The sequence below is a fragment of the Natator depressus genome, chromosome 3, assembly GCF_965152275.1.
Source record: "Natator depressus isolate rNatDep1 chromosome 3, rNatDep2.hap1, whole genome shotgun sequence".
NCBI lineage: Eukaryota > Metazoa > Chordata > Testudines > Cheloniidae > Natator > Natator depressus.
The window spans coordinates 59488464-59513442 of NC_134236.1; the positions used below are offsets into that span (position 1 = coordinate 59488464).

General features: G+C 43.3%; 1 protein-coding gene across 1 annotated transcript in view; it reads left to right on the top strand.

Annotated features, from left to right (window-relative positions):
- The first annotated feature begins 5129 nt into the window (after positions 1–5129).
- The window catches only part of CD109 (CD109 molecule), a 115338-nt gene continuing 95488 nt past the window's right edge, over positions 5130–24979 (top strand). The window contains exons 1-2 of the mRNA XM_074947991.1: positions 5130–5540; positions 10383–10543. Of these exons, the coding sequence (XP_074804092.1) occupies positions 5446–5540; positions 10383–10543 (256 nt within the window). The 5' untranslated portion in view covers positions 5130–5445. The remainder of the gene's footprint in view (positions 5541–10382; positions 10544–24979) is intronic.

Genomic DNA, 24979 nt, shown 5'->3' on the forward strand with positions numbered 1-24979 from the left:
GGCTTTTTATGCAGCCACGACAGCCTCCTGCAGCCCTGCCCTCCCGGTTGCTCCTGGATGCACCATCCTGCACCGCCTCTGGAGATAGGTGGGGCACAGTGCTGCAGCAGCAAGGTGAGTTCTCAATCCGCCTTTGGGGGCGGTGGGGTGGTGGAGCTCAGGCTTCATCCCTGGGTTGGTTGGACTGCAGGCTACAGCAGCGGGACTTTGGGTGCCGACCCCCAGCTCTGAGGCAGCGGGGCTCACACCCTTCCCATCGTGCCAGGCTCCCACTGCATCCCCCTCGGAGCCCCCCCTCCAAGGCTTCATTTGTCCTGGGCCTTGCTGAGGAAAGTGATATTAACAAAGATGCAAGTATTACTTTTCACAGCACACTTAGTAGCTAACTGGGAGGCTGCGATAAGTGATATTAACAAACCTACAGTTATCACTTATCACAGACTCCCAGCTAGCTACTAAGTGTGCTGTGAAGTGATATTAACAAACATACAAATGTTACTTTTCACAGCATTATTTTTATTACTGAGTCCGCAAAACCCCCCCAGAAACCCTACGTAAATAAATGACAGTGATTTGGATATGTATATTCGTTTTTCCTAAAGTTAATTAAGTATTTTAGGAAAAAGTGTCAGTGTGGCCACGAGCAAGAGTTGGTGGCCACATTCTGCGATTTGTTGTGATAAACCTTGGCAACTTACTCTTACCCACAGCAGAAGTTAAGCCTAACAGAACACATAGTTTTGTACCTCATTAGCATAAAGGGGACAGTGGTTAAGCCCTAGTGTCCTGGACTTGCTCATTTTCCACCACGCATCCCAAATCATTTTTGCCATGTGCATTTGCAAATAAGGGAGTGAATGCACAGGAGGTTTGCGACTTATTGCTGATCTGTGTGGAAGACTATGCTTAGGGACAGATTTTCAAATGAACTCTGCTCCGTTTAGCCACCAAAACAGGAGCCAGGTTTTCAAAAGAACCAGCAAGCATGTCAGGCACTGAGGTTTTTTTGAAAATCCAAGCCAGTGGCACAATGGGACTGAGGACTTTTGAAAATCAGGCCCTTATTTAGGTGCCTAAATAAAAGATAAGCAATTGAAAAGCTCCCAATGGGACTGCTTAAATTTAGGCACATGCTTAAGTCTCCTGCTGAACCAGGGCCTTCAATTCCCAGCTACTGATGGGCAGCTCTAGTACATTTGACTTTTAATAATGCAAACCCATGGGTGAAAGATAACTTACTTATCTACAGTTGCCCCATCTGTAAAATCTGGATAATGATAGTGACCTCCTTTGTAAAGTGCTTTGAAGTCTACCGATGAAAAGCCCTGTATAAAATGCTAGGTAATTATTATTACTACAGTGGACCAGATCTTCATCTCCAATATGGAGTGGTGCAAAGGGCCCATGAAGCTGTCCTACGTAGGTACCTCAACTTGGTGGAAACATTGTAGTTTAGAGTTGGTATAGGAACACATGGCAGGTCTGTGCCCCAGGAAGAATGTGTGCGCAGAGAACAGTGCTCCAGAGGTCCTCAGATGATAAAATAATAAATAAGGGACTATTGTATTTAACAGTTATATTGCAGTATACCTAGAGTTCAACCAGGTCAGGCCAGTGCTACCAATCTGTGCTGATTAGGCCTCAACTAGAGCATTGTGTCCATTTCTGGGTGCCACATTTCAGGAAAGATGTAGACAAACTGGAGAAAGTCCAGAGGAGATCAACAAAAACAATTAAAGGTCTAGAAAACATGACTTACGAGGAAAGATTGAAAAAACTGGATTTGTTTAGTCTGGAAAAGAGAAGACTGAGGGGGGACATAACAGTTTTCAAGTACATAAAAAGTACAAGGAGGGAGAAAAATTGTTCTTCTTAACCTCTGAGGATAGGACAAGAAGCAATGGGCTTAAATTGCAGCAAGAGAGGTTTAGGTTGGACATCAGGAAAAACTTCCTGTCAGTGTGGTTAAGCACTGGAATAAATTGCCTAGGGAAGTTGTAGAATCTCCATCATTGGAGCTTTTTAAGAGCAGGTTAGACAAACACCTGTCAGGGATGGTCTAATAATGCTTAGTCCTCCCATGAGTGCAGGGGACTGGAATAGATGACCTCTCGAGGTCCCTTCCAGTCAGTGGTGCAAGTAGAAATCATTTCTTGCTGGTACTGCACTCATGGGAAAGACACAAGGGGGGGCATGTGATCTCCCCACGTGACCCTCCATGTGACTTCAGCCGAGGGCCCCACCTTCTGCCAAGTGAAGGGAAATCTGTTCTCACTGTGAAAGATGGTGTTTGGTGTCACATGGGCAAGTTACATGTCCATCACCTCCACCCATATTCTTGTTAGAATGTCCACAGGAAAAGTCCATTAAGTGTAGACAGGCTTTTTCCAGGGTCCATTGTTAATGGGGCATTCAACTTGACTTGTCCCTTCATGTGCTGGCTAAATACCTTGTGGATATTACCACAGGAGCAAACATGTAATAAACATAGCTAATATTCATAACTTCAGATACCAAGATAATACACGCATAAAAATAGCATAATCATAAGTACCAGCTATTTCACGTACATGACTATTCCCAAAAGAGATTCTGAAAAGTCACACCACATACCTGAGACCCTATGTGCCAGCACCATGCACCACTAGAGCTTTGTTATCTGTTATGTAACAACAGAGCTGGAGCCAGTGACATAACTCTGTTTAGTCTAAAAGGGCAAGATTAATTTTTAGCTGTTCAAGTGTGACTGAGCCTTTAGTCAGTGAGGGCATACTGGCTGGCACACATTCAGGTTAATGGGCTTCAGTGTTCCTTTTCAGTTAACTTTTTTAATGTTCATAAACCTGGTGTGTGCTGAGGTGGTTTAAAGCATAACAAAAGTCTTTAGGTTTGCAAATCTGTGAACCTCTGTTTCCTAGAGATTTTATTATTTATTTATTTTGCTGGTCATAATGTGGGAGGGTATCCTCTCCGCCCCCTGCTCATGAGGTTATGTATGTGTCTTGTAGTACTCTTCTGAACACCAGTTGGAAGGAATTTTTTTTTCAGTAAGTGTGGAATGATTCTTTTCTCTTAGAAGGCATGTAATTTTTTCAGGTTCACACTGATTGACACGGACAACAATTGGTGCTCTTAAACTTTCTTCAAATTCCATAGAAAATTAAGTTTAACTATATTTTCCAGTACAGTGATGAAATGGGGGTTTGTATATACAAACATCAACATGCTTAACTACTCACTTTCCCCCCACATATGTAGTATTTCTGTCTGTTTATATGGACTATGGGAGTTGGGTGATGAGCCATTTCAGCATATATGATTTATTAAAAGACAAATTTTAAGTAGAACTGTATTCTAAACTGCATTATGGTATAGTACCCAAACATTGCATTTCAATGGGAGATTCAACTTCCTTTATAGGAACAGAACAGACTCCTGAAACTCTTACTACAAAAATGGTCCATAGTCATACAGACAGTCCCATTGTCTTCAATGGGATTGATCAAGGGTTTACAGGATTACGTTACAGGTTTGTAAATTGTTCTGGATAAAACTGACAATGCCTGAGCTGTCAGATCAGAAGGAGGTTCATTCGAATAAAGGTGGGCAGATGTGTGATAAGTCTTAGCTCCATTGCTAAGATGAGGAACCTATTTTCAGCAAAGTTCTTGGCAGATTCCTGAGGCAGCTGGTTTAAGGTCATCAGTGTCCGGCATTATAATCTTCACTTTAGTTCTCTCACCCTCAAAGCTGGAAAATGGGGCATTTGTTTTCTTTGTTTTGTTGCTTCAGTTCCAGTTAACAAAATGCATGTTAGACTAGTTTGGCAACAAAGAAGAATTCTGTGTACACTGGGGACAACACCTGATTCCCGTCAGGCTGCAGAACTGGGCTGACGTCAGAATCCAAACATCCTCTGGTCAGTGCAAGCAGAGGCATTTCTCTAATGATTTGGACTTGATGTGATGCAGTATGAATGTCACGGATAATTCAGACCAATGGGGAGAAACAGAATCAAAAACACTGTTTAAACATCTTCCGTCCCCCCTCCCTTCCCCTCTTGAGAACTCCTGACCAAATAACAGCACAATACATATGCTAACAAACATAAAGCCTTTGTTTAAGTTTATTAGCATATGTATTGTGCTGTTAAAGTCATATAAATAATAAATGCCCTCTCTAGCCATGTTCCGCTCCTTTAAGGAGCAGAGCCCAGCCCCACCTCCTGGGGGTGAGGGGGCTAGCCCCAAGTCTTTCTGGTACCCCATACCCGCTAAAAATCTCTTGCCGGTACTGCGTACTGGAGGGTACTGCCCTACTTGCACTACTGCTTCCAGTCCTATGATTCTGTGAATCAGCACAAGTTAAACTAGCCCTAAAGTGGCTCTAATTTGTGCAAAGGGCCCCACTGTCCCCATGGCCAGATCCAGGAGTGGGGGTGGGAGTGTGGAAAGATGACTTCCAATTACTTTGGATCCCACTTGAATCCTGTGCCAAGTGCCGCTGGGCTGGACCTGAGTGGAGCCAAGCCCAATTCACAGCTTTGCAAATAAGCCAAGTGAAGTTGCCAGCCACAGTTGTCTATTTAACACATCGATCACGATTATTTTTGGTTTTTACATTCACGCTGGAGTGTACGAGAATACCGTCAATATTGTTTTTGTTTCAGAAAGGGCAAGAGGTGGGAACTGTAGATCAGAACACAGCCCCTTAGAATAGCCCTGTCTGGAGAGAGAGAGAGAGAGAGAGAGAGAGAGAGAGAGATCCATCTCATCTATATCTGACACACGCATTTAGGAAACGCCCCTGCGAGATGCCTATTTGGTTGCCGTCTCGCTGAAAGTCTGACTCACAGTCTAGGACAATGATTGCATGTTTTCCACTCAGCCCAGTTTCTTTCAAGCTTGAACTCGTCTTTAACTGGGGGCGGCTGGCACTGCTCAGATAGGCACCGTGGAGAGGTGGGGCTGGCTATCAGGGGCATCCTGGTGGTGTTTCAGAGTAGCAGCCGTGTTAGTCTATATTCGCAAAAAAGAAAAGGAGTACTTGTGGCACCTTAGAAACTCACAAATTTATTTGAGCATAAGCTTTCCTGAGCTACAGCTGGCTTCATCGAGACTAGCGCACTTTGGCCGGCAGGCTTCAAACGCCGCCACATCCCTTCCCCGCGCTCTGCAGCCGCCCCTGCTGGCAGGGAAGGGCCAGAGGCCGTGTCAGGGCGGGGGGAGCGGGCCGGTCTATTTTGGAGCCCGCAGCCCTCGCAGCAGGGAGGAAGGTTGGGAAGAGCCCCGCGTAAAGCGAGAGGGCGGGGTGGGGCGGCAAGAAGGAGCTTCTTTCACTCCCCGAGCGGGCACGCCCCGCCCTGCGGCCAGCTCCGGCGGGACGGGAGCCAGGTGAGGAGGCAAGCAGCATCCCGCGAGCCGCTTTGCACACTCCCGGAGCAGGATGCTGTTCCCAGGCCGGGCTGCACCGAGCGGCTCCGCTCCGCTCTCCTTCCTTCATCTCGTCTCGTGTCTCCTGGCAGCGTCGGCTGCGGCGGGGTATGGACGAGGGCGAGCCGCGGGGGGCGGGAAGAGGGGGGCTGGCTGGAGGCAAGGCGCCGTGCGTGCGGTGCCCCACTCAGGCCTGAACGCGGTGCTGCGGCGGCCGGATCCTCCCGTTTCCAGTGGAGCAGGATCGGGGCCGCAGAAAGCGATGGCCAGTCATTGGCCTCAGCTGGGGCCCGCTGAGACGTTCCCTCCCAGAGTGATCACAGCACTGCAAATAAATGGAGCAAACTTTATAGCCAGCTGCTTGCCCACTCCGACTGCTGTACGGTGCATTTCACATGCACTGCGTGTAACATTAATGTGTGCCCCCCCCCGGCCCCCGTAGTGAGTCATGGGTAGGAGGAACCAGAGAAATCCCTCTGCTTTTCTGTGCCAGGGAAGGGTGCTTTAAGTTCAATAACCTCCCAGATAGGGAATGCGTTTTTGGATCTCCTCTTGTGTTTCACTGTGATTTGCCCTCTCCCATGCTAAATCTGTTGTGACACAAAATTACCTGAGCCTGCAACATTGAGATGGGTGTGCGGCTTTCCCCTTTTCTTTCTTGTTTATTTTCTAGGAGTTTCACAGACTAACCACAGCTTTTAGGTGCTTCTTTGGGATTTAAGTTGCATTTTTTTAAGCTTGGGGCCTTAGCCTCCTCCCACTGAAGTCGGTGGAGGAAGATGAGTCGCAAAAGGCCCCGATCCTGCAGGTTCCTTTGTGCGGGTGGACCCCCTGTGCCCGCCTAAGGTTCCATTGGCATTAGTGGGTCTCTGCACTGGCATTGAGCTTTGCCTGCAAAGAGTAACTTCTGTGTTACCAGAAATTAATTTGTAAGTTTGCTTCCGGGCTTGATTCCCATTTTGGTAGGTAGCAAAGAACGAATGAGTTAAACTGGACATTGGCACTGACACTACCCTATCAATAAAGTATCTTCAGTGTAATTTCCCTCTATTAGAGGGAGGTGAAATGATTGGGCTTGTACAGTAATGCTGTTATGCTTATAAGCAGCACACACAATCTATTAAAAGGGGATAAGGCAATACACTGCATTTATTGAGAGTACAATTTAAGCATTAATATCAGCATATGCTTCCATTCACCCCCCCCCCCCCCCCCCCGCAAGGTTCTGCAGGTGGATCTAAAAGTTACCAGTCCTTAGTGTTGCTCAGTCAGTTCCAGTGGCCAGCTGAAACTGCACACAAGGGAGGGGAGCTGGGTCTTTGTTAAATGCATTCAAAGCTCCAATGCTGATGCAGAACAAACCCAAAGTCCCATGGCAACACACTCTTCTTTTATCATAATAAGTTCCCATATAAACCTATGGACCTTGCTGTGTCACACCAGAGCTGTCAATCATGAGGTATTCAAGATTGTTCTTAATCAGCATTATTTTGAGTTGTTACCAGGAGTATCTGCAGCTGTTTCCTATCTTGTCCCTCTGGCTCAACTCCTTATGTTGTCCTTGGGGTGTATGCCTTTGCTTTAGGGTCGTAAATCTGCCATCTAACAAATCCCCTCTTGACCATCCAGCCCAGTTGTCTTTTTTCTGTTAATTAGTAACACAAACACACACACACACACACACCCCCCAGCAAAGAATAAACTCAGAACTATTTCTTCTTACTAATTCAAGGCTAGCAAAATGGAGTACAATTTATTTGAGGCAATTTCTACCCATTAGGCTTTTGGCCTACATTATTTGTATAAGCCTCTGTCTCAACATGCAGTAGGGTGAACATAAGAATAGCCATAATGGGTCAGACCAAAGGTCTGTCTAGCCCAGTATCAATGCCAAGTGCCCCAGAGGAAATGAACAGAACATGTAATCATCAAGTGATCCATCCCCGGTCGCTCAATCCCAGCTTCTGGCAAAAGAGGCTAGGGACACCATCCCTTCCCTATCCTCGCTAATAGCCATTGATGGACCTATCCTCCATTAATTTATCTAGATCTTTTTTGAACCCTATTATAGTCTTGGCCTTCACAACATCCTCTGGCAAGGAGTTCCACAGGTTGACTGTGTGTTGTGATAAAAAATACTTCCTTTGTTTGTTTTAAACCTGCTGCCTATTAATTTCATTTGGTGACTCCTAGTTCGTGTGTTATGAGAAGGAGTAAATAGCAGTTCCTTATTTACTTTCTCCACACCAGTCATCATTTTATAGACCTCTATCATATTCCCCTTTAGTCATCTCTTTTCCAAGCTGAAAAGTCCCAGTTTTATTAATCGTTCCTCATACAGCAGCCGTTCCATACCCCTAATAATTTTTGTTGCCCTTTTCTAAACCTTTTCCAATTCCAATGTATCTTTTTTGAGATGGGGCGACCACATCTGCATGCAGTATTCAAGCTGTGGGTGTACCATGGATTTATATAGAGGCAATATGATATTTTCTGTCTTCTTCTTATCCCTTTCTTAATGATTTCCAACATTCTGTTTGCTTTTTTGACTGCCGCTGCACATTGAGTGGATGTTTTCAGAGAACTATCCACAATGACTCCAAGATCTCTTTCTTGAGTGGTAACAGCTAATTTAGACCCCATCATTTTATATGTGTAGTTGGGATTATGTTTTCCAATGTGCATTACTTTACATTTATCAACATTGAATTTCATCTGCTATTTTGTTGCTCAGTCACTCAGTTTTGAGAGATCCTTTTGTAGCTCTTTGCAGTCTGCCGGGGACTTAACTATCTTGAATAATTTTGTATCATCTGCAAATTTTGCCACCTCACTATTTACCCCCTTTTCCAGATCATTTATGAATATACAGACCCCTGGAGACACCACTAGTTACCTCTCTCCATTCTGAAAACTGACCATTTATTCCTACCCTTTGTTTCCTATCTTTTAACCAATTATCAATCCATGAGAGAACTTTCCCTCTTATTCCATGACTGCTTACTTTGCTTAAGAGCCTTTGGCGAGGGACCTTGTCAAAGGCTTTCTGAAAATCTAAAGTCACTATATCCACTGGATTCCCCTTGTCCACGTGCTTGTTGACCACCCCCACTTCCCAAAGAATTCTAGTAAATTGGTGAGGCATGATTTCCCTTTACAAAAACTATGTTGACTATTCCCCAACAAATTATGTTCATCTATGTGTCTGACAGTTTTGTTCTTTACTATAGTTTCAACCGGTTTGCCCGGTACTGAAGTCAGGTTTAACACCCTGTAGTTGCCGGGGTCACCTCTGGAGCCCTTTTTAAAAATTGGCGTCACATTAGTTATCCTCCTGTCATTTGGTACAGAAGCTGATTTAAATGATAGGTTACAGACGACAGTTAGTAGTCCTGCAATTTCACATTTGAGTTCCTTCAGAATTCTTGGGTGAATACCATCTGGTCCCGGTGACTTATTACTGTTTAGTTTATCAATTTGTTCCCAAACCTCCTCTAATGACACCTCAATCTGGGACAGTTCCTCAGATTTGTCACCTAAAAAGAATGGCTCAGGTTTGGGAGTCTCCTTCACATCCTCAACCATGAAGACCGACGCAAAGAATTCATTTAGTTTCTCCGCAATGGCCGTATTGTCCTTGATTGCTCCCTTAGTATCTCGATTGTCCAGTAGCCCCACTGGTTGTTCAGCAGGCTTCCTGCTTCTGATGTACTTAAAATTTTTTTTGCTATTACTTTTTGAGTCTTTGGCTAGCTGTTCTTCAAATTCTTTTTTGGCCTTCCTAATTATATTTTTACACTTCATTTTCCAGAGTTTATGCTCCTTTCTATTTTCCGCATTAGGATTTAACTTCCACTTTTTAAAGGATACCTTTTTGCCTCTCATTGCTTCTTTTGCTTTGTTGTTTCGCCGTGGTGGCTCTTTTTTGGTTCTCTTACTATGTTTTTCAGTTTGGGGTATACATTTAAGTTGAGCCTCTATTAAATGTATTTAAATAAAATCTATTTAAAAAGTTTCCACGCAGCTTGGAGGGATTTTACTTTTGGTGCTGTATCTTTTAATTTCTGTTTAACAAACCTCCTCATTTTTGTGTAGTTCTCCTTTCTGAAATTAAATGCTACAGTGTTGGGCCGCTGTGGTGTTTTCCCCGCCACAGGGAATTTAAATTTAATTATATTATGGTCACTATTACCAAGGGGTCCAGCTATATTTACCTCTTGGACTTGATTCAGTGCTTCACTTAGGACTAAATCAAGAATTTCCTCTCCTCTTGGGGGTTCCAGGACTAGCTGCTCCAAGAAGCAGTCATTTAAGTTGTCAAGAAACTTTATCTCTGCATCCCGTCCTGAGGTGATTTGTACCCAGTCAATATGGGGATAGTTGAAATCCCCCATTATTATTGAGTTTTTTATTTTAATAGCCCCTCTAATCTCACTGAGCATTTCACAGTCACTATCACCATCCTGGTCAGGTGGTTGGTAATACATCCCTACTGCTATATTCTTATTATTCCAGCATGGAATTACTATCTTATTATTCCAGCATGGAATTACTATTACTATAGAGATTCAATGGTACAGTTTGGTTCATCTGATTCTATGCTTTTTTCCCACATATAGTGCCACTCCCCCACCAGCACGACCTGTTCTGTCCTTCCAATATATTTTGTACCCTGGTATTACCGTGTCTCATTGTCTATCCTCATTCCACCGAGTTTCTGTGATGCCTGTTATATCAATATCCTCATTTAATACAAGGCACTCTAGTTCACCCATCTGATTATTTAGACTTCTAGCATTGGTATATAAGAACAATAGGGTGTGTGTGTAACAGCAGAAATATAGAATTTGTCACCAACATAGTTATTGCCTTTTGTAAAACAAGATTATTAAATACCAGACTGTGATGAGTGGATTTGATTTACTCCTCTTCCCCTTTTATGTTTTCCAGACCCACATTTCTGGTGACAGGTCCCCGGAACATTAGGCCTGGTGCAAATGTGACAATCGGGGTAGCTCTGCTGACAGACAGCCTTCCACAAGTCACAGTGAGAGGTGAAGTACTCAGAGGGAATGATACCGTGCTACATGGAGAAGTTACCTTTGAAAAAGGTGGGTTGGCAGGAACAGCCTAGAGCAGCGGGTCTCAACCTTTCCAGACTACTGTACCCCTTTCAGGAAGATGATTTTTTCTTGCATGCCCCAAGTTTCACCTCACTTAAAAACTACTTGCTTACAAAATCAGACATAAAAATACAAAAGTGTATTACTGAAATATTACTGAAAAATTGCTTACTTTCTCATTTTGTCTGTATGAAATTTTAGTTTGTACTGACTTTGCTAGTGCTTTTTATGTAGCCTGTTGTAAAACTAGGCAAATATCTCGATGAGTTGGTGTATCCCCTGGAAGACCTCTGCGTAACCACAGAGAAACACATACCCCCGGTTGAGAATCACTGGCCTAGAGAGATTTACATGAAGATTATTCTTCCCCTCCTCCCCGAAATATCAGGGCTGTTAAAAATACATTAAAACATGAATTTTATTGGACTTGTTTTACCAAGTATGGTCAATCAAAGAAGAAAAATCCTATTTCCATCTAAATATAGTTAAAGGTGGAACTGTTTGCTGAATAGTTAATGGGTGCACACATATACAAACCATTAACTCATTATAAGCACTTTGAAAATAATATGTGTAGTAGGGGAGTGTCATTTTATATGGTACCTGTGTGGATCTTTAAAGGACTCTGGACACTAGGGCCACATGAGTCCAATACAGAAACCCCCTCTCTTTCCTATATTTATTGGAAGGATTCAGAGACCAGGCAGGAGCATATGAAGTGTCAAAGCCTCTCATAAAGCAACCCAGCCCCATTGCTTTATATATATTAGGCAGACTGAGAAAAAGTGGGGGGCCAGTGTGGGGAGGAGGCTGCCCTGATCACATAATGAGGTGGCTGTCACTCAGAAGAGTCGAGTGAGAAGGTCTCTCTTTGTTTTGAGGCAATGGCCCAGAGTCTGAGCTGTATGGCTAAAGGGGTGAAGGCCACCTTTATGACCCCTGAATTCTGGCGCTGGCTGATGACTGCTCCTGTTTATGTTGTAAGTTTAGAGTAGTTTGAGAGCTGCTGTAATGTATGCTCAGGTGGCTATAGCCAATGCTGGCAAGTCTGACAGCTAGGAATAGCTGGAGCACTGAGGTGCTTCATACCTTGGATCCGCTCCAAAAGAGTGTTGTTGTTGTTAAATTGCCCACCTTTGGGCCCAGATCCCAAAGTTAATTGAAGTCAGTGGAAGGGCTCCCATTGATTTCAGTGGGCTTTGGATCAGGACCTTGGAGATGTAGAACAGAGCACATATTCACTAGAAAATAGGCTGAACACCCCAAACTCATTCCACGAGAGGGTGGCTGAGAATAGCTGCCACAAACATAGAAGGCCCCATTCCACTATGAAGTCCCCGAATCATCCAAACCATTCCCCAAGATCATTTTGCTTAAAACTATAGCCCTGATTTCCCTCATTATAGTAACTGATTCTCCTCTTATTTCAAAACTTTCCCACACACTACAATATAATATAGATATGAACCCATGCTGAGTAAAACTTTGTCATATGACATCATCACACAGAACTACACAGTATAATGATGGGCAGTGGGATATTTCAGTTTGGGTAATAGGAGGCTGACTATTTTCTCCCCTCTCTTCACTGGAAAAATCAGTTCAGGGAATGTATAAGTGTGCAGTAATGATTTATGAGGTCACAAGTGAAAGTGTGAATTTGTCTACCTTCAAAAGAGACCTCATCCAGCTATAAATTGTTGGACGTGAAGCTAACATGGCTTTTAGAAAAGATTTGTTGGACACTTATGATACAGATGTTTGTATAACACTGTATAGGTATATTAACACAGTAAATCATTCTGTTTTAATAAATACATGGCAAGTGTTGAAATAACAGATGATACACACAGAAAGTGTTTAAGACAGTTCAGCACTTTCTAGGTTGCTTTTAAACTTGTTACAGCAGCTCGTTTCCCCTCCTCATCTTGTCTGAGGCTGAATATTCTTGGGCTCACAGTGCCCCTTCAGATGCTCTGCTATTTTGTTCCTGGAAGGAAAATAGAATGCACATTTATTGTAAAAACTGCTCTCTTCTTCCCTTCCTTTCTCTTTTAATTTCCCAGCCTATCTTCCTCTGTCTCTGTTTCTCTTGACAGCAAGTCTAGCTTGCCTGGTATGGGCTGTTATTGTTTACATTTGTTTAATGCCTAAGAGGGCACCAGGTAATTTACCGACATATGATCCGACCAGTTCCTGCCCCGAAGAACTTGTAATATGTGGACCTGATTGTGCAATGTGCTAACGTCAGTGGGGGCTGTGAGTGCTCAGACTCAGGCTCTAAACAGACAGCATATTGTTACCCTTTTTGACCGGAGCAGCTAGCCACAGTTCAGGGTCTAGCAGGTTGTTCCAGTTAGGAGGAGAAATTGATGATAGGTATCTGTTTGATGCAATTTTGTTTATTTACAGAGAACGTACAAAGTCCTGTTTCCCTGAACACAGGGCTTCTCCCAAGGCCACACCATTCACCCACACCCACTCACGCACCCACCCACAAAATATCTCTGGTAAAAAAATATCCAGTGGAACCCTCCAGGCTTATGATGCTAATTTTTGGACAGACTCCATTCTGCCTTGTTTTAGGTGAGGCGCCTTAATGTCTCTTGCAGCTATCTTAAATGAAGGGTGCATTCACACCCATCAGTTTCAACGAAGTTTGAACCCAACTCATAGCAACTCAACTTAGATATATTTAACTCAACTCACATATATATTTTTAAGACATGATCTAATTCAAACAGGAATTATTTTGGGGAAGTTATATGGCTTTTGTGAACAGGAAATCAGCTTAGGTGATCACAATGGACCCTTCTGGCCTTGGAATCTAGGAATCTATAACAATACCACATAGAGAGGAGTGGGGAAAAGATTTAAAACAACACTTAAAAATTGTATATTTAACTTTAACCCCAGCTTATATACCTCTGTTTCTTGTCAGTTTTTATATTTTTCCTGATTTTCTGTTTGATACATGGAAAGGCAAAAAAACAGGCACTGGAGATAAAGCGTTGAGAAAGTGGCAGGGCCAGAAGCAAGCAAGCTGTACCAGGCTCTTGCTCTCACAGCAGGGCTTGTTGGGAATTGGAGGAGTTCTGTCCTGGTGGCACAGAAGACTATAAGTAGGGCCCTACCAAATTCATGGTCCATTTTGGTCAATTTCAAAGTCATAGGATTTTAAAAATAGTCAATTTTATGCTTTTAGATGTTTACATCTGAAATTTCACAGTGTTGTAACTGTGGGGGTTCTGACCAAAAAGGGGAGATGCGGTGGGGGTTGTGGGATTGCCACCCTTACTTCTGCATTGCTGCTAGTGGGGGCATCAGCACAGAAGTGAGGGTTGCAGGGTATGCGGGGTTGTCGCTTTTGAGGTGGGGGTGGGGTCAGCCTTACAGATGGGCAACTGCCCAGGATCCCACAGTCAGGGGGCTGCTGTGGTCCCCTCCCACAGCCTGCCCAAGGTCCTTTTAACCCCTAAGCACTGGGCCCAGAGCTGGGGAGGGACAGGGCTAGGAGTGCTCAAGCTGGGGGCTCCTACTGTGCGCCGGGGTCCAGCTGCTAGTCCCAACCGGGCTGCGTTGGGACAGGACTTTCTCTTCCCCTGCAGGGGCTGTTCCTGGGGCCGGGTCAGACCCCCCCCAACCCCTAGGAGCCTCCCCTGGCTGCAGGAAGCTCAGTGGCTGCTCTCACTTCAGCTCAGCTCTGAAGGCAGCACAGAAGTAAGGGCAGCACGCTGGAAGCTGCAGTAGGAAGCTCCACAACTGCTGACTGGGAGCCCAGCTCTGAAGGCAGCACATCTGCAGAGCTTCCTGCAGCTGGGGGAGGAGGAAATCTTTTCCCTGCCCAGCCTGGCCAGGACTAGCCGCTGGAGCCCAGCCAACGGTAGACCCCCCCACAATAGCCAGATTTCATGGGGGATGATCGCATTTCACGGTCTGTGACATTTTTTTCATGGCTGTAAATTTGGTAGGGCCTTAACTATTAGTATGGAACTACTGTGACTCAGAGATAAAATAGCCTATCGGATTAAACCTCTTTAACTACCCTCTGGACAGCAAAACAATCTTGTGTTAATCTATGTCACGGTTGAATATGGTGGCCTGAAATTGTTGCTTCTGTTAGTGGTGTTGACACATTGGATCATGCCAACTGGCTGATGTGGTGACATCATTTTGAGATATACTGTTTCTATGGTGCTGTTACCTACAGTGATAGGCTGGCAGCTGTTGATATGCTACTCATGGGCAGGCCAAGTATTGGTGGGGTACCTGAAGCTATTGACCATAATATGTATCCCACAACCTGGGAGTGGTTCTCCATGTATTCATCAGAGCAATGTAATCTGAAGGCCCCAGTTCAGTAAGGTACTTAAGTATGTGCTTAACTTTAAACGTGTGAGTAATCACTTCCTATTCAGCAAAGCACACGCTTAAAGTTAAGCATGTGCTCAAATGATTTGGGCCTCAAGGTACTTAAGCATATGCTTAACTTTAAGCATAAACTTAATAAGTATATTTCTAAGTACTTTGCTTAATCAGGGCCTCAGTTGGCATGAGAATTTGTTCCTTATTTAACATAACTCTTGCTTTATGTAAGAAATAGAATAGAGTTGTCTATTCTCTAACGGTTGACAGGTTTGTAGTTTTAAATATGTTATAATTAAAATTTTGATTCCTTAGGGGAGTTTTGAGATGAGTCATGAGATAAATACTGTTGCAGTATGACTAGGTTCACATCTTTGCCTTGCTTACTAAGTAATGTAACAAATGAAACAGACATATACTGATGACACGCTGGTCTGTGGTCCATGCAGAGAGACAATACAGAAGTGCTGCTCACCTGAGCCTGGCTTCATGTACCAGAAGCAAAATATCAGACACTGATGCAGCAAGCGAGATTATTTAGAAGTGATGCTTTGGTTTGGAGACCTACCTTCCTGGTATTGGGGTAGAAAGGGACACACTGAATATGTCTGCAAGTAGAAACACATGTCTAGAGGAAAAACATATACGAGTAAACAGGACAAAAACATGCCCCTGGGACATGGGAAGAGAAGGAGCTTGTATTTTCTGCAGTAAAACTAAGAAGAATATAGAAAGAATAGCTCTGGAGAAGATATGACCATGCACATCCTCATGACATTAGGGCCTTGCTACAGGTTCTGGGTAACACCACTATTAGAAGAACCTTCACTTTGAATGGAAGTGAATATAGAAGCGTCAGTATTGCTTATATCAGAAAAGGCGTATCTTCCAATCTACATGAATTGCTCTGTTGACATTCATGGGAGAGCCACTGACAATGATGGGGACTATAGACATGCAGGTTAAACTCCATAGATAGAGAGCTCCAATGTCTCTGATTATGGTCTTTATTCCCATACATGAGAAGCCAGTGATGGATCAAAAAGATCCAGCTGAATTGGCGAAAAGCTCACTTGATGGAGGAAAGTAAAGCCGTCTAGCTACAGTATTAAAGGAACATGCTTTGGTTTTCAAAGGAGAAATGGAGAGCATGTAATATTTCACTGTAAAAGCTGTCCAATAAGCCAGGCAGCCCACCCGAATGTTACAAGGAGAGCGTGAGTTTGCCATATGCCATCAGATCATCAAAACAGATCTGGAAAGTCTAGTCAAGACAGGAGTTGTGTCATGCATAGACAATGAGCAACTGGCATTGTTCCAGCGCTTAAGTTAAAAGAGAATTTGGGGTGGTTTCAAAGTGACTCTAAATCCAGTCTTATGTGCAGAACAATATCCTTCCTCGTAGTTAACATTTATTTGATTCTTTACCAGGCAAAAGGTTATTGAAATTGAGTCCTGCCAAGCTTACTTACAAATGCAGTTGGAAGAAAAAATCCCAGGGGAATGCTAACAATAGCAGTGCCTAATGAGTTTTACTGACCCAAATAAGTTTTTCAAAACGTAAGCTCAACAGAAATGCTTCCATTAATTAAAGAAGAAGAAAATAAAAAAGAAAATAAAAAGTCAACTGGAAACAAAAACATTCTCTTTGCAGGGTTTGCCATCTACACATTGCAATAAGTTCTAGTGCATGAGAACTGTTGTGATAATTGGGCCTACAAATTGTGAGCTCAACTGTAACAAATACATGTAAGTTAATAAGAGGTCACAATTGCCTATAACAGGGATTGGCAACTTTTGACATGAGTCCCATCAGGGTAATCTGCTGGTGGGCCGCTTGACATTTTGTTTATGTTGACCATCCACAGGCATGGCCCCCCGCAGCTCCCAGTGGCTGCAGTTCACTGTTCCCAGCCAACTGGTTTTCCCCTTCTTTTCTTTATCTTTAATAAAAGATTAAAAAAAACTTAATGGTGTGTTTGCCATGGTACTAAACAGCCCAAGGCCACTGTATACCAAATTCTGGACCTTGTTTAACAATTTTTCATGTTGGACAATAGTTGGCTTATGCTAACACCTGGGCCCCTATAGTCCATCTAAATTAAAACAACAGAGCTTGATTATGAAATTGACTTTAAGCTAGAGTGAAAACCAACAGTCTGTTTTCATTATCTGTACAATACTGAATGATGTGAAAAAAGTCAATGTACAGCATAAGTATGGAAAGAAAATTAAGTTTTAAAAATACTTTTACTTATAATAACATATGTTAGAATTTAAGGAAACTGAAAAAACATTTTGATTCATAAAATATGACTTAGGTTAAGCTTTATTTGTTTGAGCCAAAATGAAGTAGAGTTGCTTTATCAACAGAGGATCATACAAAATACTGGGGGTCTAAATTAGATGTTACAGCTCAAGAAAGAGATCTTGGAGTCATTGTGGATAGTTCTCTGAAAACATCGGCTCAGTGTGCAGCGGCAGTCAAAAAAGCTAACAATATTAGGAACCATTAGGAAAGGTATAGATAATAAGACAGAAAATATCATAATGCCACTGTATAAATCCATGGTATGTCCACACATTGAATACTACATGCACGACTGGTTGTCCCATCTCAAAAAAGATATATTAGAATTGGAAAAAGTACAGAGAAGGGCAACAAAAACAATGTGGGGGTATGGAACAGCTTCTCTATGGGGAGAGGTTAAAAAGACTGGGACTGTTCAACTTAGAAAAGAGATGACTAATGGGGGATATGATAGAGGTTTATAAAATTATGACTGGTGTGGAGAAAGTGAATAGGTAAATGTTATTTACTTCTTCGCATGACACAAGAACAAGGGGGTCACCAAATGAAATTAATAGGCAATAGGTATAAAACAAACAAAAGGAAGTACTTCACACAACACACAGTCAACCCATGGAACTTGTTGCCAGGGGATGTTGTGAAGGCCAAAAGTGTAGCTGGGTTCAAAAACTAATTAGATAAGTTCATGGAGGACAGGTCCATTGGAGGACATTAGCAAAGATGGTCAGGGATGCAACCCCATACTCTGAGTGTCCCTAAATCTCTGACTGCCAGAAGCTGGGATACGATGATGATAAAGGATGGATCACTGAATAGATTGACTGGTTCTGTTCATTCCCTCTTGGAGCATCTGGCACCGGTCAACTGTTGGAAGACAGGATACTGGGCTAGATGGACAACTGGTCTGATCCAGTGTGGTCATTCTTATAATCTGGTTGAAAATAGCTTTCATTATTTGTATGCATTAACTGTAAATTTCTTGGAATAGTAAATTAATTTATATGCATTGATTGTACATCCCCTCTGTAGTGAAAGAAACAACTGTTACTAGAATTAACTTTGAACTAGAGAGCTGTACAAATTATCTTCCAAACGAATATGTGCTAAACATGACAGAGGCTGTGAGAATGACTAGCAAGCTCAGACAAGTACAATGTCATCCATGTCAATACTGGAAAAATAGTTCTTGCCAGAAGTTGTTTTGCATACTTAACAATATGGCTCTGACGTGAAACAGTGGAAAACACTGATGAATGGTAAGTTGTGAAAGAACAATTTAGTAAGGATGAAAATACTAGATATGCTGAATCCCTTGTGTTAACATAAACATATCACAGTGTTTCTTTTCAGTATAGCTAATATTCTTCAGCTGTGCCAAGTGATTCATTGATGGTTGCAGAGGATATACTTGAAAATCTGAAATGTGGTTGCTATGGAATTGTGAGGCAACGGCATCTGGGTAGGGCGACGTGAGATTCATACATCCTCAGTTCTCTGAGTGACTGTGGTTTAAAACAAAAATAGAACAGGCGAGAAGTACTTCCAACTCTTTATGGAAAAAAGTATTACGGGATTGTACAGTTGTTGAACAACCTAAAGCTAAATGATAATGGACTGTGATGAGTTTTTTGCAGAAAGACAGGGGTAACATTCCTGTGCAATACTCCAACTGTGCAGTGCAATTAGAATAACTTCTACAATGCAGTCATGAATAAAGGGCAGGTAGCTTAGAATCACAGGAAAGCAGGGCAGGAAGGGACCTCAAGGGATCATCTAGTTCAGCCCCCAGTGCTGAGGCAGGACCAAATATACCTAGACCATCCCTGACAGGTATTTAACCTCTTTTTAAAACTTGCAATGAGGGGGATTCCACAACCTCCCTTGGTAATCTATTCCAGAACTTAACTACCCTTTATAGTTAGAAAAATTTTCCTAACATCTAATCTAAATCTCTCTTGCTACAGCCCATTAGTTGTTATTCTGCCTTCTGTGGGCATGGAGAACAATTGATCATTGTCCTCTTTTAACAGCCTTTAACATCTTTGAAACCGGTTATTAGGTCCCCTTCTCAGTCTTCTTTTCTCAAAACTAAACATACCCAGGTTTTTAATCTTCCCTTAGTCAGTGCAGAAGGACCCCAGGGAGAGACACTATCAGAATCTAGCCTGGAAACCTGCAAGTCGCTGTTTGAACAGAGACTAGATTGGAGAGGGCACTCCAGGCACCAGGCCTGAAGAGACCTAACCCTCGACTGGATCGCCCAGGGGCTAAAATAAGAACCACTATTGCTCGCTTTGAACTATAACTCTGTATCTAGGGTATTTGCAACATTTCTTGGCAGCCCTGGTAAAATAACCTTCCCCTTAGCCATAAGTCTGTGTGGTTACTGGGATCCACCAGGGCTAGCTGCCTACAAGGCCTAGCTGCTGAAGCATGTACAATGCTTGCCTCCAAGTCATGGTACGCTTGGCATGCTACTGGCACCTAAGGGGTTGGTGTACTCCAGCACTGAGCAGCTGCAATAATTACACAGTTAATGCACTCCCAAGGTGCTGCACCATTGCTTCCCTGATTTGCTCCCTGCCAGACCACTTCTCTTCAAGGAGAAAGGTGAACATTAAACAAAATAAATCCAAGGTAAATCTCACATCTTCTGATGGTCCAGACATCTTGTGTCCTCAGCAAGTCTGGTAGAGTCCCAATAGTCAGAAGTCCCAGGGAGCTGAACCTCCCACAGTTCTCCCTGCAAGGAGGTGCTAGTGTAGGTCTGTTCACTTCCACTGGCTGCCAGCAGCTGTATATTCTTAAGAAGGTGATGTTTGCGGCTTCAAGGGGAAGAGACCTGCATATGACTGAGAAGTATCCAATCACACGTGACTCTGTCCAGGCTGGCAACCTATCCTCACTCCCTGGCCTAACATACACCCTTGGTAACAGTTATATAGTCCTACAAGTGTTTCTAGGATGTTGTCTCAGACTATTGGAAAGGGAACTGAATAGCTTTAGAGCAGTGGTTCCCAAACTTGTTCCGCTGCTTGTGCAGGGACAGCCCCTGGTGGGCCGGGCCGGTTTGTTTACTTGCTGCTTCCGCAGGTTCGGCCGATCGCGGCTCCCACTGGCTGCGGTTCGCCGCTCCAGGCCAATGGGGGCTGCGGGAAGCGGTGAGGGCCAAGGGACGTGCTGGCCGCCCTTCCTGCAGCCCCCATTGTCCTGGAGCAGTGAACTGTGGCCAGTGGGAGCTGCGATCGGCCGAACCTGCGGACGCGGCAGGTAAACAAACTGGTCCGGCCCACCAGGGGCTTTCCCTGAACAAGCGGTGGACCGGCTTTGAGAAGCACTGCTATAGAGGATGTCAGGGATGATGATGTGGCACAGCCACTAGCATGGTAACGGGTGTGATACAGCACTCATTTATAGGGCTTTCCAGTAGCTCTGTAACCAGCATCACCACCTCCACACCCACCCTTGGCAAACACACAATACCCACTGGAATTACTACACTTCCCACGCTGGGTTGACATCAGCCACACTGTATATTTCAGGCCTAGCATATTCACAGACTTGGGCATTTTGACTGAGCTGCTGCCGTTGAGCTGTTTGATTCTAGTAAACTGGCCATTGGCCCATGCAGATGAGGTGAGAATGGATCCCATCACTATCCTGTGTGACGTCCTTCATGGCTCTGTCAAATGAGAGAGAAAATAGCAGAATTCTGAAGTCAGCTTGTTTTTAACCTGTTGTTCACACTCTGAGAGTGGAGTGGTTACTGCTAATCCCTGCTACTTCTGCTACACCCTCATTTGTTCTAGTCATGAATGTGGAAATGCAACTTCTTTTCTGCCTAAACCTTCCCTTTTTATCTGACTCATGACGAGATCCCCTAGGCAGCACATGCAGGCTGTGCAGCTGGTTCTGCAGCCATGTGCTGAATGTAGAGTTGCTTTTACTGTCTATTGAGAAACACACTGCTTGGAAGCAGAGTGCATTTGCACTCCCTTAGGAGATGCATAGGGATTTTGCCAGCACGTCTCAATATTGCAATGGAAAAATCTGTGGCTTCTTGAGATTAGTTGCACCGTATATTTCCCCTGGAGGTACAGGATTAGTGGTTGGGCAAAACAGGCAGGAGACAGATCTGTCCACTTACATCCTGAAGTGTTAGGTGCTATAGAAATACCCAGACAGCTAGCAAGTCATCAGAAAACCGAGGGAACTTCAAACATACATGGGTGTCCTTGATGCCTTTGTGAGACTCCTAGAACCACACCCAGCATTTGGCAGCATGGCTGACTTCCATGCCCTACTGCCATGGGCTCCTTACTTGTGGAGGCATCCATGTGACCTGTTCAGGGAGGGTTAAAGTGTGCCTATCAGGAGACGGTAGTGATTCTGCCATGATGCATTCCAGTGTAGATTAAGCATTTGCATGGGGAAATGTGGTGTAAGATGGGTGATCCCTAACTGCTTCCCCCTATTTCCCATTTGGTACAGATATGCTGTGAATATGTCATGCTGTTGTGTGAGAGGTGCTTATTTCCTGTGGGCAGGAAATTGCTTAATCTTTGTTGACCTGTGTAAGGGGTTCCCAGTATTTTTTTAAACCCATCTGTAGATTATTATATGGCATTACCTCTGTAGTGTCTGAGTGCCTTCCAAATAATTTCAACAAGACCAATACAAAAAAACCACTCGTCTCACCACCTTTAAGAGGAAACTTGAATAAATATTTGGATGCTTTGTGTTTTTAAGGAGTGAGTTTAAGGAGTGAGTTGACTTGTCTGGACTGGAAATGTACCCATCACAGCCATTGGTGCCAGCCACCTGTGTAGCTGCACCAGAGCAAATCATGAACAGGTTAAGCTGCAATTCATACTCATGCATTTTATTCCAGTTTCAAGCAGTGATAACTGCATCAGTACAAAGAACAGCAAATAGCATCTTTCCCAGTCTATGCTAGGGGTTCACACTAGTGTAGCTAAACTGATGGCTGGTCACCAGTGCCTGAAATCCTTGGAGATAAGGCCTGAGTTCAAGTTTGCACATGTTTGTCTAGTCATTGATGGAAAAGTGAGTCAAGGAAGTGAGTTTTGCACCCAGGTTTGAAAGCGATGAGAGCTGTGGTGATTCCTATCTCTTTCAGTCTACGTCCAAATGTCAAGAAACTACAGTTTCCGGTGCCAATAGGCCATCCTCTGTAAATTGACAGTTTCATTATTTCAGTGGGATGTGGATATGGAGGAAGGTAATGCATAGGGAGGGCCAATCCTGCAGCAACCTGCATGAAACTTGGAGGGAGGAGCACAGGTGGTAGGAGGGAAGAGTTTGGAGGAAGAGGCACTAGGCAGCCAGGGAAAGAATTCTCTGTAGTAATTCAGCTCCCTCTCCGTCTAGTGCCCCATCCCTGGCCACTGAGGATGTTTGCTACTAGCAGTCACAGATTGGCCATATGCCATTGTAGGCATCTCATCATACCATCCCCTCCATAAACTTATCAAGCTCAGTCTTGAAGCCAGTTAGGTTTTTTGCCTGCACTGCTCCCCTTGGAAAGCTGTTCCAGAACTTCACTCCTCTGATGGTCAGAAACCTTTGTCTAATTTCAAGCCTAAACTTGTTGATGGCTTTATATCCATTTGTTCTTGTGTTCACATTGGTGTTTAAATTAAATAACTGTTCTCCCTCCCTGGTATTTATCTGTCTGATGTATTTATAGAGAGCAATCATATCTCCCCTCAGCCTTCTTTTGGTTAGGCTAAACAAGCAAAGATCTTTGAGATATTCCATTTCTCTGATCATCCTTGTAGCCCTTCTCTCTACTTGTTCCAGTTTGAATTAATCTTTCTTAAACATGGGAGACCAGAATTGCACACAGTATTCCAGATGAGGTCTCAGTGCCTTGTATAAAGTTATTAACACTTCACTGTTTCTACTAGAAATATTTCGCCTCATGCATCCTAGGACTCATTAGCCCTTTTTCACGGCTGTATCACATTAGCAGCTCACAGTCATTCTGTGATCAACCAATATATCCAGGTCTTTCTCCTCCTCTGTCATTTACAACTGATAAGTTCCCATTTTATAGCAAAAATTCTTCTTGTTAGTCCCTACGTGCATGACTTTGCACTTTGCACTATTAAATTTCATCTAATTTCTATTACTCCAGTTTTCAAGGTCATCCAGATCTTCTTGTATGATATTGGCAATACCTTCCACCTTTGTGTCATCCACAAATTTTATTAGCACACTCACACTTTTTGAGCCAAGGTCATGAATGAAAATGTTAAATAAGATTGGTCCGAAGACCGATCCCTGAGGAACTCCACTCGTAACCTCCCTCCAGCCTGATAGTTTACCTTTCAGTGTGACTCACTGTAGTCTCCTCCTTAACCAGTTCCTTAGCCACCTTTCAAGTCTCAGCTTATTCGCCATCTTCTCCATTTTAACTAATAATTTCCCATATGGATCTGTATCGAATGCCTTACTGAAATGCAGGTAGATTAGATCTACTGCATTTCCTTTGTCTAAAAAAAACAGTTATCTTCTCACAGAAAGAGATCAGGTTGGTCTGGCATGATCTAACTTTTGTAAAACCATGTTGTATTTTATCCCAGTTATTGTTTACTTCTAAATCCTTAACTATTTTCTCTTTCAAAATTTGTTCCAATACCTTGTATACAGTTGAGGTCAAACTAACAGGCCTGTACTTTCCCAGATCAGTTCTTTTCCCTTTCTTAAAAAATAGGTACTATCTTAGCAATTCTCAGGTCATAGGGTATGACTCCCGAGTTTACGAATTCCTTAAAAATCCTTGGTACTGGGCTTGCAATTTCATGTGCCAGTTCCTTTAATATTCTTGGATTGAGATTATCTGCCCCTCCCTTCCCCCAGTTTTGTCCCATTAATCTATTTGAGTTTGACTTCCACTTCGGATGTGGTAATTTCTACTTCGATATCCTCATTTCCATTAGCCACTCTGCCTGTACCCCCAAGCTCCTCATTACACTTATTAAAAATGGAGGCAAAGTATTCATGTAGGCGTTGGGCCATTCCTTGTTGATCTTTAATCTCCACCCCATCCTTAGTGCTTAGTGGTCCCACTTCTTTCCGTGTTTTCTTTTTATTTATATGGCTATCAAACCCTTTACTGTTGGTTTTAATTTCCTTTGCAAGGTCCAACTTTGGTTGACTTTTGCAAATTCTTACCTTTTCCCTACACTTTCTGACTTCCAGGAGGTAGCTTTCCTTTGCTGATCCTTCCTATCTTCCATTTCTTGTAGGCTTTCTGCTTTCTCTTAATAACCTGTTGGAGAGGCTTGCTCATCCAGTTTGGTCTGCAACTCTTCCCTACATTTTTGCCCCTCTTGTTTGAGGTGCAGGCTTCAGATAGCTTCTGCAACTTTGACTTAAAGTAATTCCAAGCCTCCTTCACATTCAGATCCTTGAGTTCCTCAGTCCAGTCCACTTCCCTGACTAATCCCCTTAATTTTTTAAAGTTTGCTCTTTTGAAATCAAGGACCCTAACTGCAGAACTTTGTTTCTTTATCCTTCCGTTTAGTTTAAATGAATTAGCTCATGATCACTCAAACCAAGGCTGTCCTCTACAACCAGTTCTTCTATGAGATCCTCGCTACTTAACAATACTAAATCTAAAATAGCATCACCTCTTGTTGGTTGGTGACTATTTGGTGAAGAAATCTGTCAAGTATCACATCCAGGAATATCTGGGCCTGCCATTATTAGTAGCACCAGTC